At 41.1% G+C, this 20,698-nt stretch overlaps 1 protein-coding gene across 6 annotated transcripts in view; it reads left to right on the top strand.

The window, feature by feature from the left end:
• Positions 1 to 20,398, top strand: part of aclya (ATP citrate lyase a) — a 76,247-nt gene extending 55,849 nt beyond the window's left edge. For all 6 annotated transcript variants that reach the window (XM_043674724.2, XM_043674727.2, XM_043674726.2 and 3 more), the window contains 13 exons: positions 1,042 to 1,146; positions 3,300 to 3,496; positions 5,500 to 5,581; positions 6,652 to 6,762; positions 7,387 to 7,514; positions 7,860 to 7,953; positions 10,268 to 10,422; positions 11,036 to 11,186; positions 12,530 to 12,673; positions 15,140 to 15,253; positions 16,010 to 16,092; positions 17,059 to 17,135; positions 18,853 to 20,398. In XM_043674724.2, the coding sequence (XP_043530659.1) occupies positions 1,042 to 1,146; positions 3,300 to 3,496; positions 5,500 to 5,581; positions 6,652 to 6,762; positions 7,387 to 7,514; positions 7,860 to 7,953; positions 10,268 to 10,422; positions 11,036 to 11,186; positions 12,530 to 12,673; positions 15,140 to 15,253; positions 16,010 to 16,092; positions 17,059 to 17,135; positions 18,853 to 18,947 (1,536 nt within the window). In that variant the 3' untranslated portion in view covers positions 18,948 to 20,398. The remainder of the gene's footprint in view (positions 1 to 1,041; positions 1,147 to 3,299; positions 3,497 to 5,499; positions 5,582 to 6,651; positions 6,763 to 7,386; positions 7,515 to 7,859; positions 7,954 to 10,267; positions 10,423 to 11,035; positions 11,187 to 12,529; positions 12,674 to 15,139; positions 15,254 to 16,009; positions 16,093 to 17,058; positions 17,136 to 18,852) is intronic.
• Positions 20,399 to 20,698: the final 300 nt, after the last annotated feature.

Genomic DNA, 20,698 nt, shown 5'->3' with positions numbered 1-20,698 from the left:
ACAGTCATCCCCACCCTTCCTACCAACCTCAGGTCTTGGTGCTGGCTTCACCCTACCCTGCTCCAGGCTCAGGCAATTGTCCTTGCTGTTAGGGCACCAGCCTCTGCCCCACCACCTAGACCCTTCATCAGTAGTATCTGCACATGATATAGAGGTGTCATCAGCACAGATGTTTATCAGCGCAAAAGCCTTTTTATCATTATGGATCATAGTTTCATATTTTTATTAAGCCCATTAGGTATTCATACAGGGGAGACAATCTGATAAATGTATTGAGGATAATTTTATTAATTAGCATGCTAATCCATGATAAACTGTAAGCTTTGCAAAGAGAGACCATTTTGATTCATTATTTCATTTTTGTTGAGCTTCTTGTTGATCAACTAAGAGCTACTCAAATAGCCAAGAGACTTAGAGCTGAACGACCCCTTACTGCTTCTGTCTCTCCCTCCCCTCCCAGATTCACAGGCTGTAGTTAACGGTTCCACAGCCAACTGTAGTCCTAGGCAATGAGTGGCATCTGCATAGTCAAGAAGACGTTATAAATGACGATCATTGGATAGTGACTGCAGGACCCTATTTTTCTTGTCTTCTCTCTTGTAAAGCCTCTCTTGCCACCTTTGTTTGAGATAACTGAGTATAGTAATCACAGTTATCCTGTGCAGCTGGAACCTTGTATGCCTCGGATGCTGCCTGACCTGCTGTGCTTTTGCAGTACCACATTCTCGACCTTGTATACTTTGTTTTGTCTAAACACCCTATGATCTGTATGTCCTTGTATGTTATGATCTGTCTGTACTGCTCGCAAAACAAAACTTTTCACGCTACTAAGAGACATGACAACAATAAACCAATTTAATGAGATCACAAACTGAATCGAATAATTCCAGTTTATATGGTTAAGTGATACAAGCATTTACTAACTTGGAAAGCTAATTACCATTGTGAATCCTTTTCTTCCTCCCTGTTCTTACTGGTTTCCAAGTTGGATTACTCTCAATGACTGTATTTCAGTCAACCTGTGTTTATTCTGTGCTTTAGATCCGGGCAATAGCTATAATTGCTGAAGGAATCCCTGAAGCATTGACCCGGAGATTAATCAAGATGGCAGATGAGAAAGGTGTGACCATCATTGGGCCGGCTACGGTAAGAAAACGCTATGCACCCTGAACGTATGTTTGCAACTAAGTGTGTAGATTATTGATATTACAGTTTCTTTAAGCAAGTACATTTTCCTGTGCTATATTTAAAATGTTTCCTGATGATCAGTGTTGCTTTGCTCAGGATGGTGAGATGTCTCACTTGTTAATAGTTTATAGAATTTTATAGTAAAGAAAGAAACCATTCAGTGAATCATGTCTGTGCTAGCTCTTCAGTAGAGATAGACAACTTTCTCTTTTCCCTTTAGCATTGCAAATAGTTTCCCTTCAAATATACCCCGTTCTCGTTTTTTCCTGTAGTACATGTTTTGGTTTCTGCACATGCTTTGAGTGATTTATTATTTTGCTTCCAGAGGAAATTGTAACATTATTTTAACTATGTCCCATTGAACAGGGGAACCCCCTTTTATTTAAGGGTTTTTTCTATTGACTCTTAGTTCTGTCTGTTGGAGGCTCATTATATGTGTTCTCGCAACATTTATGTGGAGTGGAAGCATTTGGAAGAGAACGTGCATGACGTTATTGTGAAGTTTGTGCCCCCTCATGACCAGTTTATTTTGTAAACCTTTGTACTTTTCTGCCTGTGAAGATGAAAGAAACAGTTTGTCACGGGTGATTGAAAATCCTCTCACTGACAGTTATGTCAGTTCATTTGTGACATTGACTTTGACTCACATGGGAAAGTATTTCTCTGGTAGTATCTGGCAGTAACTACTTGAAACTGACTGACTGTCATTCTTCTTCTCAGCCCCCTCCCCCCAGTTTCCTGCTGTCTGAGTTCCTTATTGGTCAGGCTGTGGAATGGATAAAACCAACCACTTGCCAAGATTGGGAACCTGAGGCTAAGACACTTAGGGCTTCTCTGATCTCTGCTTCAACCTCTTGCCATTGTCTTGATTATTCAGAGTTGTCAATAATGTTGAGAGATTGCTGACAGTCTTTCTCCAGACAGCTACAAGCCTCCTTGGAGCAATAGTCAAAAGATTAATCAAAAGCAAAATAGTGTGGAATCTCAAATAAAAATAGAAAATCTGGGAAATATTCACTGGATTGTGCAATATATGTGAAAAGAGCTAACCTTTCAGGTCACTGACTTTCATCAAGAAGTTAAAGATGTAACAATTTTTGCGGAACTACAAAAGGAGGGGGAGGGGAGTAAAACAAAAGTTTGTGACACTGGAATGTAGTTAATTATGTCATAAGGGATGATGTGCAAGGTAAAGGGAGTGGTAATGGACAAGTATGGGGAGACTGACCAGATGGCATGCGTACAAACACAACAGTGTGAATGCTGGAAATCTGAAACAAACACAATGCTGGAGAAACTCAGTAGGTTTGGAAGCATCTGTGGAGAGAGAAGTTATTGTATTGTGTCCAGTATGATGACTCTTGAACTGCAAAAATATGTTTCTGCATCACTAGGTGGCTATGCCAGGAAGATGTATCTAGGCTTTTGAGTTCAGTACCTTTTAATCCAGCTGTGATTTTATCCTCCACTTCAACAATGTTCCATGGACATTGATCCAACAGCAGAAAACTGCTTCTGAGCTGAATAATGTGACCATGCCAGTTTAAGGTCACTTATATTTAAGTAACCTGTTTAGCTTTTTATCACAGGTGTTTTGGTCACTTTTCAAATATTTTAAACTTGGATTTATATTCTAAAATGCTATTTTCCTTGATTGATGGATCCTAACTTAAGTACTCGAGAAAACAACCAATTATTTAGTGTTTCAAATAACTTATAACCTGTGGCTATCCCACATCTTCGCCCAGCTAACTGATTTCAGTGAAGGAAGCATTCAAGGTTCCAGAGTTGACCTCAGTCCCTCTCCTTGGACAGGATGAAATATTTTTCCAGGGTTCCTGCTCCTGATCACATCCAGAGACTCTTACTGAAGTCTGCACTGGTGATCGTTGGGTGAAGATTTGATTGTGATGGTCCCCTCAGTCGTGTTGCTTGCCTGCATTTGCTGTCTTGGCTCATGCAAGGAAATGTCAAGTGCTGACGAGTACCCATGAGTCAACCCCTTTTGTGCTGGGGTGGCGTGGGGCAGTGAGGAAGTTGAAGATGAAGTGTTGCTTTCTTTTAAAACAGACTCCAACTTGTGTTTCATTGTTTATGTTGTCTTTTTTCAGGTGGGTGGCATAAAGCCAGGCTGCTACAAGATAGGGAACACAGGCGGTATGCTGGATAACATCCTGGCCTCCAAGCTGTACCGCCCTGGCAGTGTAGCATATGTCTCTCGCTCCGGAGGAATGTCTAATGAGCTCAACAATATCATCTCCAGAACCACTGATGGTGTCTATGAGGGGGTTGCTATCGGTGGAGATCGGTAAGAACTGTGAACAGGAAGAGCTGTCTTCCCTCATTAAAGGTCCTGGATAACCAGTTAGGTGAAGGAACTGAATGTATGCTTGCTAACTTTGCTGAAGAGACAAAGACAGGCAGCCTAGGAAGTTGTGAAGAGGACAAGAGTCTACAATTGGATATAGATCGGTTAGGTGAGTGGGTAAAAAACTTGGCAGATGAAATATAATGCAAGAAAATGTGAACTTGTCCACCTTGGCAGGCTGAATACAAAAGCTGTATATTACTTAAATGGGGAGAGATTGCTGGATTCAGGCACGGAGGTTTTAATATCCTGGTACAATATTAGTGCAGTTATGCAGGTACAGTATGTAATTCAGCAAATGAATGATATTGTCAGGGGAGTGGAATTTAAAAGCGGGGATGTTTTCTCCAGTTGTCAAAGATGTTGGTGAGACCACGTTTGGAATACGATGTACAGTTTTGGTCTCCTTGTTTAAGAAGGGGTATAAATGTGTTGGAAGTGATTCAGAAAAGATTGCCATGACTTGATTTCCATGCCATTCCCAGGAAAAATTGGACAGGCTAGGAGTGTCGGAGGCTGAGGTGTGACCTTATAAAGGTTTACAAAATTATGAGTGGCATGGATAGGATAAATAGACAAAGTCTTTTCCCTGTGGTCGGGGAGTCCAGAACTAGAGGGCATAGGTTTAGGGTGAGAGGGGAAAGATATGAAAGAGACCTAAGGGGCAACTTTTTCATGCAGAGGGTGGTACGTGTATGGAATGAGCTGCCAGAGGATGTGGAGGCTGGTACAATTGCAATATTTAAGAGGCATTTAGGAGGGATATGGGCCTGGTGCTGGCAGGTGGGACTAGATTGGGTTGGGATATCTGGTCGGCATGGACGGGTTGGACCGAAGGGTCTGTTTCCGTGCTGTACATCTCTCTGACTCTAGTGTTTAGAAGAATAAGGGATCGAGACATCGGATCCCGAGGGGATTTGACAGGATGAACGCTGTGAAGATTTTTACCTTGGTGGTAGAAACTATATAGAGTTTACCATTTAAAATGAGTGGTCTTCCATTTAAGAAACGTTTTTTTTCTGAGGTGGTGATTCTTTGTAGCTCTTTCCCAGAAGGTGGTGGAGGCAGGTCCTTTGAATATTTTTAAGGCAGAGTTAGATCCTTGACTAATAAGGGAGTCACCAGTTATCAGGAGAAGATAGGAAAGTGAAGTTGAGACCACAGTTTGATCAGCTTACTGAATGGCTGAGCAGGTGCAAACAGCCCAATGGCTGCTGCCTCCTCTTCATTCAGATATTTGGATACATGGCTTCCAGCTGAGGCAACAGTCAGAATTTGAAATAGAAATTGAGCTTAATACCAGCCTGGCTGGTAGTTGTACTGCTGCTACAAAATAGGCATTAAAGTAATCTAAAAGGAAGTAATTTTAGCAAATAAAGTAGTTTAACTGGCAAAATGAATGAGTGGTTTGTTTTAGATTTTAACTGGATGGTGTCCTACAGCAGCAGAGTCTGACTTTGACTTGTCAATATACTAAATGTTCTTTCACTACTTTTTGTGGATATTGCTTCACTCCTTTACTTAGCCTCCAGGTGCCCCTGCACATCCCCTTGACCCACGTGCACATGTGCGCCATTGATTTTCTTCATTGAATTTACCCATAAATTCTGCATGTTAAGTTTTATGCAAAAATTCCTCAAACTGTCATCAAATGACAATAAATTACTCACTGTTGTTAATAAAAAAAAAATAAATCTTTGTGCAGAATCTAGAATCCCCCCATGGCTGTTTGAATGTGGTATTCAGATCACCATTCTGGGTATCACCATTTTTATCGTTGCCAAAGCTGTTCCTTAAACTGCATTTCACCAAAAACTATATCATATTATTTTTAAAAGTAACACTTGATTACTAATCTTTCAAAGATATTTATCAATGAAAAAACTCTTGGTGAGTAAATACTAACTTGGAAAAATGACAGTGTTACTTCTCCCTTACACCAGGTACCCAGGATCTACATTCATGGACCATGTTTTGCGTTACCAGGACACACCAGGAGTTAAGATGATTGTTGTCCTTGGAGAGGTGTGTAGCTCTAGCAGGCATTGGATTAAGTCCCTGAATTGTGGTCCAGTTCTTCACTGACTATCTAAACTTTGTTGCTAGGAAGGGAACTGAAGTCTTGCTGCTAACCACAATTTGATTGCTATTAGGTAATGGGCTATAAAATGTGATGCTTTATTACAGGAGGTATTTTACTCTGAAGCAATATTTTTATCTATCTGCCAAAAACTTTTATAGTTCTTTAACTTCACATTTACAGAAAATTTGCACATTTTAAAAATGTGATCCTCGCTTATAATTTTGTTATTGGGAAGGAGAGATTGGTGAAGGTTAGAGGGTTTGCAACATGGACTGAAACCATAATTATAATCCACCAAAATTTTGAAATTTCTATTAGAGTAATCTTTGAATTAAGAGCTTTGGGAATTCTGACTAAATGGAAGACTAAAGGTGTGTTCATTAATGAAATACTTTTCACCTCTTCAGGCCATCCTGTGTAGCTTCACTGTTCAGTTATTTCTGAAGTGCAGTTGCTACTATTTTAGGCAAGCCTGACAACTGTGTTGTGTGCAGCAGGAATCTACAAACAGGATTATGACAAATTCATTTCTTTATTGGCGTTTGTGGAGGAATGGATAGTAACTGTTGACCAGAAAAGGCAGATTAGCCTTAATTTAACATCTCCAGTAGATGGGGAAAAAAGCAAGGGCTGCAGATTCCTGATGTAGGGCTTATACCTGAAACATAATTCTCCTCCTCTGGTTCTTGACCTGTGCTTTTCCAGCACCACACTCTTGACACTCCTCTCCAGTAGATCCCTACTCCTGATAAAGTACCACTTCTAAGTGCTCCATTCACTAAAGCTTTGATTGGCATCGTTTGACTTGGAATTGACATTTTTCTTTAAGTATATATACCTTGGTTTTGGACATCCAGCTCCACCTGTGCACTGTCTGGTGCCAGTGTCACTGGGAGTTCGGCATCTAAGACTTTTATTTTGCTTAAAACTTTCAAGAGTTTTAATACTACGTGTGTAAACTGGAGAATTAACGGAGGCAAATGAGAACAATATAACCTCAAACTTTCTGTAGATTGGTGGAACTGAGGAATACAAGATCTGCATGGGGATTAAGGAAGGACGAATCTCAAAACCTGTGGTCATCTGGTGCATTGGGACCTGCGCAACTATGTTTGCCTCTGAGGTAAGGGTATATTCATTCCACACACTGTAAAGCATATCTTCAATAAGAAAAAGACTTGAGGACCCATGTTCAAAGGCATCCAGAGCAATGAAATAAAAGCTGTTTTATGGTGTCTGATGTGATAGGACCTTTTCAACTTAGATCCTTATGGTATTGGCCCAGAGTCCAACATTAACACCATGTTGAGAATTTCACACTCTGGCTAGAGATGATGGATGTTGTTTTGGTTGTTCATTGTGTTTGTGTGGTAGAGTGAGATTTGGTCCCTGCTCATTATGTACCTGACCTCCTGGGATGTATAGTAGAAGCAGCTTTACTCCTTTGAGCTTTGACCTGTGAATATTGGTGGCTGGCACTGGGATCCTAAGTTTGGAAGATGCACTAATTTCTCAACAATAATACTTGCCTTCCCTTAGTGTAAAAATTCACAGATTTTAACAAAAAAAGCTTTCTGTAGCAAGCTGCAAATATATGCTAGTAAATAAGTTTTGTAAAACATGTCAATGCCATAAATATTGTGGTTAGAGACAGTGATTTGACAGGATTTAATTTTTGCATGTGGTAGAAATTAATGTCTCATTTCTTGATCAGGTAACAAGTATTTTGTTATCTCCCCTGATACAGGTGCAGTTTGGCCATGCTGGTGCCTGTGCTAATGAGAATTCTGAAACAGCGGTAGCCAAGAACCAGGCCCTGAGAGAGTGTGGAGCTATTGTGCCAAGGAACTTTGATGAACTCGGAGAGGTCATCAAGTAAGAGCATACTACAGACACTTGGGAATAAAGGGATGGTGGTGAAGGGCAAACTTAGGTCACATCTTGAAAGTATTTATTTTACTTGGTGATTCAGATAAACGTAGTTTACTGGTGTGGGAATGTGTGGCAGAAAAGCAGACTGAACTGGTGCTGTAACAAGGAAAGGGTAGGTTGGTGCTCTGAACAAAAGAGATTGAATGGGCAGAGCTCTTTATAAGCACCTGTCAATCTAGCGATTGAACAGTCGCTGGCCGATCGTGAGCTGACCTATTTAAACCAATTATATACTGCCATAGTGTTGTCAAGAATACTACAGATTAAGAAATCTTTTTAATTTGACAGAAATGTTTATGATGACCTGGTTGCTCAGGGTGTGATCGTACCTGCACAAGAAGTTCCTCCTCCGACCGTGCCAATGGACTATTCCTGGGCCAGAGTAAGTTGTCGATGCAGCTAGCAACTCTAGCTGGGAGGCTTGTTCCACTGCTCTCTCAATGTGATAATTGTATATGGCCTTAAGGCAATGATTTGTTTTGCAACTTTGATGTAGATATTGCACCCCCTTCCCCCTACTACCGTGGCCAATAATGGAGCAGTAAATTACAGTGGGAGCTGCAGAAAGCAAGTTCCTGAGACTATCCGCTGTAGTCTCCTTTCTGTGTTTCTTTTGATGTCTGGTGTTTAATGTTGCTGCTGATAAATTCCTTGTGACATATCCAGCCTGAGATGCACAGAAATGCATTGGTTTATCAATCCCCTTAGGCACCACATTGGTCAATTTGAAAGATTTTCTTCACAAGTCGTGATACACAGAAAATGGGGGAGATACTAAATGAATATTTTGCATCAGTATTTACTCTGGAAAAAGATATAGATGATGTAGACTGTAGGGAAATAGATGGTGACATCTTGCAAAATATCTATATTACAGAGGAGGAAGTGCTGGATGTCTTGAAACGGTTAAAAGTGGATAAATCTCCAGGACCTGATCAGGTGTACCCGAGAACTCTGTGGGAAGCTAGAGAAGTGGTTGCTGGGCCTCTTGCTGAGATATTTGTATCATCGATAGTCACAGGTGAAGTGCCGAAAGACTGGAGGTTGGCAAACTGTTGGTGCCACTGTTTAAGAAGGGTGGTAAGGACAAGCCAGGGAACTATAGACCAGTGAGCCTGACCTCGGTGGTGGGCACGTTGTTGGAGGGAATCCTGAGGGACAGGGTGTACATGTATTTGGAAAGGCAAGGACTGATTCGGGATAGTCAACATGGCTTTGTGTGTGGGAAATCATGTCTCACAAACTTGATTGAGTTTTTTGAGGAAGTAACAAAGAGGATTGATGAGGGCAGAGCAGTAGATGTGATCTATATGGACTAAGGTGTTCGACAAGGTTCCCCATGGGAGACTGATTAGCAAGATTAGATCTCATGGAATACAGGGAGAACTAGCCATTTGGATACAGAACTGGCTCAAAGGTAGAAGACAGAGGCTGGTGGTGGAGGGTTGTTTTTCAGACTGGAGGCCTGTGACCAGTGGCGTGCCACAAGGATCTGTGCTGGGCCCTCTACTGTTTGTCATTTACAAAAATGATTTGGATGCGAGCATAAGAGGTACAGTTAGTAAGTTTGCAGATGACAGCGAAGAGGGTTACCTCAGATTACAACAGGATCTTGACCAGATGGGCCAATGGGTTGAGAAGTGGCAGATGGATGTTTAATTCAGCTAAATGCGAGGTGCTGCATTTTGGGAAAGCAAATCTTAGCAGGACTTATACATTTAATGGTAAGGTCCGAGGGAGTGTTGCTGAACAAAGAGACCTTGGAGTGCAGGTTCATAGCTCCTTGAAAGTGGAGTCACAGGTAGATAGGATAGTGAAGAAGGCGTTTGGTATGCTTTCCTTTATTGGTCAGAGTACTGAGTACAGGAGTTGGGAGGTCATGTTGCGGCTGTACAGGACATTGGTTAGGCCACTGTTGGAATATTGTGTGCAATTCTGGTCTCCTTCCCATCAGAAAGATGTTGTGAAACTTGAAAGGGTTCAGAAAAGATTGACAAGGATGTTGCCAGGGTTGGAGGATCTGAGCTACAGGGAGAGGCTGAACAGGCTGGGGCTTTTTTCCCTGGAACGATGGAGGCTGAGGGGTGACCTTATAGAAGTTTACAAAATTGAGGGGCATGGATAGGATAAATAGACAGTCTTTTCCCTGGGGTCGGGGAGTCCAGAGCTAGAGGGCATAGGTTTAGGGTGAGGGGGGAAAGATATAAAAGAGACCTAAGGGGCAACTTTTTCACACAGAGGGTGGTATGTGTATGGAATGAGCTGCCAGAGGATGTGGTGGAGGCTGGTACAATTGCAACATTTGGATGGGTATATGAATAGGAAGGGTTTGGAGGGATATGGGCTGGGTGCTGGCAGGTGGGACGAGATTGGGTTGGGATATCTGGTCGGCATGGACGGGTTGGACCCAAGGGTCTGTTTCCATACTGTACATCTCTATGACTCTATATGAAATGTCACTTTAAAGTTTTGGCACTGCCTTTGTTCACTCATATCTGGGAACCCAGCCTACAATGCAAGCTTAAATTGACTGGGAATGTTTTGATCCCAGTACTTATTCGTTCATTCAAAGAAATGATCTCTGGCAGCCGTGTGAGAGATCTGTTTTAAACTATCCTGATCTAAATAATTATATTTTTCATCATGTAAACCTATTCTGATTTTTAAAAAATATGTGCTTTGAACATATATTGCAGGAGTTGGGTCTAATCCGTAAACCAGCTTCCTTCATGACCAGCATCTGTGATGAGCGGGGTCAGGAGCTCATCTATGCAGGGATGCCCATCACTGAAATCTTCAAGGAGGAAATGGGTCTGGGAGGTGTCTTAGGCTTGCTGTGGTTCCAGAGAAGGTGAGATCTGTGCCTAATCCAGCAGCAGTATTCTTTGGCACTGACTAAACCATTTTAACTCCAGGTGTTTGATGTTGATTGGCTAGAATGGGGGGAAGAAAGTGTTAGAATAATTTTCAAACAACAGTGATAAATGTAGCTCTCTGCACTGATAAACCGGGAAATACTGGGCCACCTGAAAAATCTCATTGGATCCCTGTAATCCTTGTGAACATTTTGCTGGTTCTATGAAACAAAGCATTGCAATGAGTGTGAATCATTTTGGATGAACATTAATCTTTGGTAATCCAGAAATCCAGTCCATGGTAATGCTCTGAATGCCTCCTGAGATTTCAGTCCCAAATGTTTCTTCTGTGCATTGTTGTATCTCCCTGCAGAGCAGTGTGTGCTAACAAGATGGTGGCATGGAGCAGAAAGTGGAGTAACATGGGAATTTTTCTTCAAAGTAAAATGACAAGTATTAATCTGCAAACTGTCACTGGTAAAGAAGCTAATAAAGTGTTGCAGTTTAGAGTTAGTGTTTTCAATCTAATAGTTGAAGGTGGGTTTGGTAAATGTTTGTCTCTTTGTTCCACAATGTGACATTATTCTATCTCTGTGTCTTTTCTTCAAGATTGCCAAAGCATGCCTGCCATTTTATTGAGATGTGCCTGATGGTAACAGCAGACCATGGCCCTGCTGTCTCTGGAGCTCACAACACCATTGTCTGTGCACGAGCAGGGAAGGATCTTATATCCAGCCTCACCTCTGGCCTCCTTACCATTGTGAGCCTCAGTATTGTATTTATCTTGATGCAAATCAATAGAATGTGGATTATACATTTTAATCTGCATATCCTGTTTGTTTTTTTGATTTTAAACCTACTCATTCATTATTTTTAAATTGAGGCAAGTCTCTGCTTTGTGAGGTAGGTACTGACTGTGCACCTGAATTGTTGAGGTCCAAGCAAACAGCACCTGTTTATCAGCTCCCTCATTGACTCTCATATTGATTCCATACCAGTGATGTATCATTGTCGGTTTGTAAGAATGTGCTAAATGGCTGAGCAAGATAATGATTGATCAGCCTCTAAACTGGTAACTAATCTGGAGGAAGCAGTCTTCGAGGCTGGTTAGTTATTGTTTCTCCTATTGTATCAGGAAGAAATAATTATATTAAATTACCCAAATGACCAGCAATATCACTGTAATAATGTACCACTTAGACCCACTCTTCCTGACTGCACTCCCTGTGCTTTACAATCCGTGCATACTATTTCAGCTGCTATAGTGAGTGAGCTGGGATCATAGGAAGCTGTGAATGTTTCAGTCAGTATTAATAAGCAATTCGGGCTTCCCAGAATTTTGAATATACTCCCAATGATCACAGGTCAGCAATTGCACGTTAGAGGGCATCTGTTATTGCTTCAAGCTTTCAAGTTATGCTGATGTGAATTTGTAATTATCGTGCACTGTTTTGGAATCAGTGACTAGAAATCCTTCATGAGCAACTGAAGGCTAACCACTTCTGTTACCACTGTTTAGGCAGGGGAGCATGGTGCCAGGGACCTAGATACATGTTCCAGCCCCAATCAACTGTCTGGGTGGAGTTTGCAAGTTTCTCCCATGTCTGCATGGGCTCTCTCTGGATGTAGTGGTTTCCTCACACAGTCCAGAGATGTGCAGATTAGGTGGACTAGCCATGGGATATGTCAGGTTATGGAATAGGGTGGAGGTCTGTGTGGGATGCTGTTTTGGGGTGTTGGTGTGGGCCGAATGGCCTATTTCCACACTGTAGGGATTCTATGGTTACTGTTTAGTACAGTTTAACTTTGGCAGTTTGCTGCACTCATACTGTTTCTGGTGTGAAGACAAGACAACTGGTTGGTTCTAAGGGCTCAGTGCCAATGAAGACAATCAAGGAGGGACTGCATATGGCCCCACTGAGCATCATATGCTTCTTGCTTGTTGCCTTTGGAATATTACCATCGGAAGGCTCAAATTCAAATCTGTTTGAGTGTTTGCTGTAAATATATTTTCATTGAGTTGATTGTTTGTATTATGGATACAGAAATCAGTATTCCCAAATCACTAATATATTTTTGCTGTATGCATGCACATGTTCATAGGGTGATCGATTTGGAGGGGCTTTAGATGCAGCTGCTAAGCAATTCAGCAAAGCCTTCGACAGCAGCCTCATCCCAATGGACTTTGTCAATAAGATGAAAAAAGAAGGGAAGCTGATTATGGGAATTGGACATCGAGTCAAGTCGGTGGGTTCTCTCACAGCTTTGCATGCCATGTGCTAGTCTGGCTTCCAGTATCAAAGGCAGAATGACATGATTACACCTTTGATGCTAACTTTAAAAAGAAAAAATTGCATTTCTTGTGAGATCTGGTGAGAGTACAATTCGGGTATCCTTGAACTCTCATCCAAAAACTGAAATGACCTAAAAACCAATGTTTGTTTAAATGCATCCTCACGTCATGGGAAATCTGTGACCAAACTCACCTGAACCACATCACCTGGCCCTGGTCTGTATCTGCTGGCTGTTTTCCTTTGAGCAGAATCTCTGTCTTCATCCCCTTTTGAAAAAAACCTGTCATATTTGCATGAGTACATGCGCACACATTCTGGAATCATTGGTACTTGGCTGTTTGGTGTCATAAGAATCGGCAGATGGGAGGATGGGGCATTGATCATTTTGTGGAATGAACGAGGGAGGAGAATGCAGGTGGGGTTGGTGATTAAAGCTGGAGTAAGGTAGTTCGTTCATCGTTATTGTGATGAGGTGATTGATCACTGTCAGGCGTTGGGAGCAAAGAACTGTACAGAACAGGCTTTTCAGCTCTCCAAGACAGTGCTGACACATGAGGCCTTTCTAAACTAAAAACCTTTTGCCTGTACAAGCTCTGGATCCCCCTATTCCCTGCCTTCTCATGTCTGTCAAGATGCCTCTTTAAAGTTGCTATTGTATCTGCTACCACTACCACTGGCAGCACATTCCGGGCACTTGCTACCCTCTTTTTAAAAAAAACAAACAAAAACAAGCTTGCCGCTCACATCGACTTTAAACTTCCCCCTTTTAACTTAAACCCACGTCCCCTAGAAATTGTCATTTCTACCCTGGGAAAAGACACCAACTGAACTCCAGTCTCGATAGAGGTGTAGGTTCATATCTTACTGCTGCCTATTATGTAGTTGGGGGGAGAGAGTGAGAATGATATAATTATCAGATGATACAAAGATTGGTAGAGCAGTTAATAGCGAAGAAGGTGGTTGTATGTTACAGGAAGATAGAAATGGCTTGGTCAAATGGGCCAGTCAGTAGCCAATGATATTTAACCCTGATAACTGTTAGTGATGCACTTTAGAAGAAGCAGCAAGATGAGGCAGTGTTTAATGAATGGCAGGACACTGGGTAGCTTAGAGGAACAGCAGGATCTTGGGGTAATTATTCACAGATCCCTGAAGTTGGCTGAGCACATGAATAGTGTAGTTAAGGCACAGGACACTTGCTTTCATCAGCCATGCCATAGAGTGTAAGAGCAAGGAGGTAATGTTGGAGTTTGTACAGAGTGTTGGTCAGGTCACAGCTGGAGTATCGAGTGCAGTTCTGGTCACCTGACTACAGGAAGGATGTGATAGCATTAGAGGGGGTACAGAGGAGGTTCACCAGGATGTTGCCTGAGATGGAGAAATTGAACTAGGGTAGACATGGATTGTCATCTTTAGAATAGAGAAGTTTAGGGGGGTGGTTGAGGTGTAGAGGATTGAGGGGTATGGGCGGATAGAGAACAGATGTTCCCCTTGGGTTGAAGGGTCAGTCATGAGAAGGCATACATTTAGGCTAAGGGGCAGGAGATTCAGCAGGTGGTGGAAATTTGGAATGCACTGCCTGGGAACGTGGTAGAGGGCAATGCTGATAATGCAAACCTGAGAAATGCATTCTTAAAAGATGATTCAGTCCTTCTTCTTATAAAGAACTTTTATATAAAAAGAAATGGAATGCACCTTCCCCACCTGAAAGTGACTCATTTAGTGATACTGGCTGTAGCTGCAGTTCTGTAACTAGCCACCAGATGTCAGAAGAGGACCATGAAATGTGTTGCTTTGGTCAGAAACTCTGCTACTCAGGCCCTTAGCTGTGCTTAAGTGTTGGATACACTATTATCTTGCCAACAATGAATTTTGCATTGTTTGGAAGTACTAAAGGGTAATTAATAAGCTTCCACTTATTGATAACCTGCCTCATGCAAGTGCTGATCTGTCCTGTTCTCATGAGTATCTGAAGTGTTTTTGACTTGGGTTTACAAGGGTTTATCATTGAAGGTGACACTTCTAAATTAAATACAAATAAATGTCATACATCTCATATTATCTCATGGTTGTGGTGAATTGATTTAAGATTTTAAGGAATAGCTTTTTACAAATTAAAACAGGAAAACCAGAGTTTGGAACACAAGTATAAGTTGTCTTGAGTTGCTGGGGAGTACAGTGGCTGTAATCTGCCAATTGTGTTGATGTTCAGTGTTTTGGAAGCACTCTGATTTATTCCGTGTTGAAGATTGGGGTAACTGCATCTAGAGGTGACAACGTTTCAGCTGTCACAAATATATAGTCTGGGAATGATGATCAGTCACTTTGGAAATACCATGATCTGATAGAGATCCTGGTATGTACTGCACATTTAAATCGCCATTGTGGTATTTGATGAATTAAACTTTCCTGATCACAGATTAACAATCCAGACATGAGGGTACAGATCCTAAAGGATTTTGTGAAGCAGCATTTCCCAGCCACACCTCTCCTCGACTATGCGCTAGAAGTGGAGAAGATTACTACCTCCAAGGTATGGAACCTACACAGGAACCTGAAAACTGGTCAGCAAATAACCTATCTTCCACAGACTTCAGTTCTATCGGGGATTGAGTGATGAATATTAATTCAGCTGTAGAAATTTCAAAACTGATTTTGGTAACTCTGATCAAGGCCTTCAGAGTTTTGGTAGGGAAGGAAGCAGCGCCTTCATTGGAATTACCTGGAACAATCCTTTCAGAATAGCTCAAATTTTATTTTAGACTTTGATTAACTTCAGTTTGAGTAGCTTTGTGCTGTACACTGTGGAATGTGCTTCATTGTCAGATGGCAAGTTGGTTAAATGCAGAATCTGGGCAAGCAGTCACTGAGCTGCATTTTGAGGAATGGTCACTGGACCCAAAAAATTGATTCTATTTTCTCTTCACAGATGCTGCAGAACCTGTTGATCTTTTCCAGCAACTTCTGATTTTCTGACTTACAGCATCTGCAGTACTTTCCGTTTTTTGTCACTGAATTAGCTTGTTTCCAAATTATTTGCCAACAGCATATCAATAAAATGTGGTTCTCTTTTTAAAGGAAAACTTTTCCTTAAGCAAAATCTGCAGCACAAAATGTGGTTGGATGAGCTTTCACGAGACATGCTTACGTTTTATTTTTAATAATGCAAATTCTGAAGAATTAACCATTTCTGAATTGTTGCAGTTATTAAAATCTTGCCCCATCTGTTTTTATTATTGATGTATAAATATTGTTTGAGAATTGAATGGTTACATTTTTTTTCTTTCAGAAACCAAATCTTATCCTGAATGTTGACGGTTTTATTGGTGTTGCCATGGTTGACTTGCTAAGAAACTGTGGTGCATTTACAAGGTATGTTCTCTCGGTGTAGGAAAAGTTGCACATTTTGATGTGGAACTATCTGAGGCTGTTATTGAATTCAGTGACAGAAAAAGTATTTCTATAACATTTCACAACCTTTGGGTGCTTCATAGCAATTTTTATTCAATTGAGTATAATCGCAGTTGTTGGAGTTGTAAAGCAGTGAAATGATCCCTTGTCCATCGAGAGTACAAGTGCAGCCACAGGATGCACTGTCCCTGAGCTCATATGGGCAACTTCCTTGTTTCCAGTTTCACTGCTTTCTAAGTTGAATTGTAGAATCCTTAGCGTGGAAGCAGGCCATTTGGCCTATCAAGTCCATACTGGCCATCCAAAGAGATTCCTATTCAGAACACCACCCAACTCTATCACTGTAACCCTGCATTTCCCATGGCCAATCCACCAAGCCTGCACATTTTTGGACATGGGGAGAATGTGCAAACTCTCACAGTCACCCGACAGTGAAAGGCCTGTTCCAGTACTGTGCAGTTCTGTGTTGTAACCTGAGCAGGAGTAGGCAATTCAGCACCTTAAACCTGCGCTACTGTTTAATAGGATTATGGCTGATTGCACCTACATCTTCCTGCTCACTATGCATAATCCTTCAAATCATTAATGATTAAAAGTCCATCTATCTCCTCCTGAAGGTTCAATATCTGATAACTGCTGCACTCTGGGGTAGTTGAGGACTTTTTTCATTGGTTGAGAGCGATAATAAGGGGTGGAAGTTGCATAACAGATTTCAAAGCAAAAATAGATTTGTAATGTTCACTGGAATAAAGGGAAGATTCTAGAAGGAAATGCAATTACTTGCCATAGTTTTGTACTGTGCATTGCTGACAATTCTACATGAACAGCAAGTGCTGGCTCTATGCCAGTGTCTGAGTACAGAGTAGTTAATGTTGACCTATCTTTCTCAATTTGAAAGTAGTGCTAATTTGCCTAAATTTTGTACAGGGAGGAAGCTGATGAGTATGTGGAGATTGGTGCCCTGAATGGAATCTTTGTGCTTGGACGAAGTATGGGCTTTATTGGTAAGTTCATTATTAGTTTCCTTTTAGATGATCCTTTTAGAAGGCATAAGATAGCTGGAGTTACATTTGCTATGCTCCCTCCCCACTATTATCTTGGATTTAGACTGCTCGAGCGAAGTAAGGAAGCACTTGTGTACAAAGGATTGTGGAAATCTAGACTGTGTTCTGGGTTCATTTAAATTTTCAAGACTGAACTGGATAGATTAGAAGAGAATCTGAAGGAATATGGAGCCAAATTAGATAGTAAATAGCTGATTCTGACTCGGTTTACCTACTTTAGTTCCAGAGCCCTTGCAAAAACTGCCCCATCTCGGTCCCAAATTTTTAATTAATTTGAAATTCATAGATTTAGCAGAGTTCCTGTTTTGACCAGGAAGTGCTTCCTTAATTCATGTTCTTAGACCTCCGCTTCCTATGCACTTGGGAATAGGAAGTTTGTCGGTTGCCCCTGTGAGCCCTGGTGTCATTCTGGGGAATCTGTGTACCCCTCCACAAGGTCCAAGACTAAATGCACCCACTCCAGAAAATTTAAGATTTTCTACAATGAAAGCATTGTAATCATCATGAGTTTAACAACCAATATTTGTGATTATTTTGGAGTAGTGAAATCCAGCTTTCTTCTGTAAACCCATCAATCCCTTTGTTCTTGCACTGCTCTTCTGTTTCCTTTGGAGAAACTATTCTGATTTATTGTCTTTGGGTCCAATGTACTGACGTCTCACTTTCCCATGGTTAGCTGCATCTGTCCGATATTTGTCCATCTTGGAGAATCTATTGGCATTCTTTGATAACTTTGCATACCTTTTTACATAACTTTTGCAAGATGTTGCAAAACTTACCCTGCTTTTTAATTTTGCCAGCAGATGTGAAATAATCATCTGGTCTGCTTTGTACTGTGGGTGGGTGGCTGGGTGGGTGGGTGGGTGGCAGACATGCTCCAAAATTGCATGTGTGAATTTCTCATTTCACACTAATGGACCATGTGGCTGAGGATAGAGACTGTCAGTCCAAGGAAACATGCAGTGTTGGCAGCAGTGATTCACCTTTCCATTACTGCTTTTGTCCCAGCGAAGTGAAGGCCCCTGATGAGATGCAAGTCACTGTATTCTCAGTGGCTGGATTGTGAAAATCGCTGCTGTATGAAGTGATTGAAATGAATGCAATTGATGTATGTAAGGAAAAGATTGATAAGTACACGTGGGACAAAGGAACAGTCTGGAGTCTCGGTTCTCAAAGGATCATAGGCATCTCCTTTCTATTGGAGAGAAACCATTATATAGTTTGAAGGTAACTGCTGCAGGAGCATGGGATAAATTGACGAGGCAGTGCCTCATGAATGATCATAACTTAGATTGAAACCAAAACTGTTGGTTTTACTCTACACTCTATTCATCTAGCCAACTGAACTAACCAGCCCCTTGAGAAAGGGATAGAGGAATTATTAATAGGGTAAGGTAAAGGTAGCATTGGAGGGGGCAGAAATATTAGTCAACATTTGTGGGACAGAATGGCTTATTTTAATTTAAATTCTGAACAATTCTTTGGATACCTTTTTATCTTGGGATGGATGTTTACATTACTTTTTAGCTAAAGGAATGCAGGCTATCCTAACTAGTTTATGCCAAAAGATTCTCAAAAATACCTACTTTTAAACTGAAACCTGAAGTCTTTTGTTTGCATTACTTCCTGTGGATACTAATGTACTTTAACTTTCCAGGACACTATCTGGATCAGAAACGTTTGAAGCAAGGACTATACCGTCACCCATGGGATGACATCTCTTATGTTTTACCAGAACATATGACCATGTGAACGTTGTTCCCTTGGAAGGGGGCCTCAGTGCAGAAACATCTCCCTGATCCCACTCATGTCAAAAGGTGTTTACATCGCTTTTCTTCTGTGCACTGAAGTTCTTGAAGGAGGGAAAGGAAATCTTACGTCTTGACTAATTGTACAAACAAGAGCTTCATGAAATGATGCAGCTGTTTTTAATTAAAACCAAACCAAATACATGCCATTACAAGTCCATTAGGAAGTAGCTGAAACCCAGTGTTAAACCGGGTGTGGGTGTGTACGTGCATAAGTCGCACATTATTTGGGAATCTAGTGTAAGCTATAAAGAGAAAGCAAGGAATCGGTGTTGTCAGGAGTTCTTTGTCTGCATTGCCATTACGGAATACAGCAGAACCCAAAGTAGAATTGTTCTTTCATTTGAATTATTTTCAGGAAAATTATCCAAAAATATTTTTGCTGTATTACTATAGAAACATTTCCATTCAGTGAAGCTTATTCTCAGTTCAAGTAGGATTTTTTTTTTGTTTCCAAAATCAGTAAGCTGGGAACTCAGAGTGGGGTTTGATAATTGTTAACTGACTGAAATAAGCAGTGAGAAAGTTGAACAAGCAAAAGCCGTAGGCAACTTGCAAATTATAGCTATCCACCTGGAGATGTACTGGCAACTCCATTCACTTGCACTTTTTTCTCTGCTGATTCAACCTAATTCTGCAGGGCCGGAGATTTGGAAAGGACTGATCTAGGTGCTATTGCATCTCTGATCAGTCTTAACTTTGCAGACTGTGATCTATTGTAAGCAGCTTGATGTTTACAAGTTAATGGGATTTTAACTTTGTAGCCTAGAAATTTGTCATTATTAGCCAACGAATGCTCAGCATCTTTGTATGATGCTCTTTTGTTCACTATGTTGTTGCTTATGTTACATTTTTTTTTTAAGCTTCTGATGTCTCCACTTGAAATAGTGGACATTGGAACGTTATGCAGCTGTTTGTCTTGTGATGTCAGCAGTGGCTCTCAGGTTTGTACATTGCACAAGCGTGCACCAAAGGCAACATGTTTGACGTTAATTGGAACAACGCAATCAGTCTGAGGTGATTACTTTCTCTTGCTGGGGTCTGCTGTACAGCTTCAATGGCATTTCACCCAACCACGTTGCTGTGTGTAAGTCCTATGTCGTAACTGTGCTCATATAAACTTAAGGGACCATTTGTACTAAATCTTTGACTGCTCTGTGTGGTTTCAGAATTTTAATTTTAATTAGGAGATTGGGAATGAGATGTGACATCCTGTTGAGGGATTGAAGGGAAATAGGGTCTTTAATCATTAGAAATTCAGTCTTCAAACGTAAGCTGTAATCATATGCACTGTTTGACTGTGTTTTCTGCATTGTCAAGGTACCCAAGCCTGAACCTATAACCACAAAATCTACCTGGTATCTTAGTATAAATTAAAGTATGTAATTTATTGGGTATTTTGTTGTCTGTGTTTTTTTGTCTGTGTTTTGTTTTGGGGAGTTAAAATAATCTGAATCAAGGATGGTCAGATTCTTGGGCTGGGAGAGTTGAGATTGTTCCTTCCACCTAGGTGCCTGTAGACCTTTAAGATACTAATTCTGGAATGTGAGTCGGTGTGATTTGTAGTTGAATGTGATTTCTGCAGAGCAGCATCTGGGCTCTTATGCTGTGCCTGTCGACATTATTGAACTACAGGCTGAAATATCATTGGGTCTTCCAAAAATGTATGTTCACCTAACATGTCCTAACCACTTC

This window comes from Chiloscyllium plagiosum, unplaced genomic scaffold (genome assembly GCF_037043375.1).
Source record: "Chiloscyllium plagiosum isolate Xiang-an unplaced genomic scaffold, Cpla_swu_hap1 HiC_scaffold_32, whole genome shotgun sequence".
In the NCBI taxonomy this organism is placed as follows: Eukaryota; Metazoa; Chordata; class Chondrichthyes; order Orectolobiformes; family Hemiscylliidae; genus Chiloscyllium; species Chiloscyllium plagiosum.
This window is presented reverse-complemented; position numbering and strand designations above follow the sequence as displayed.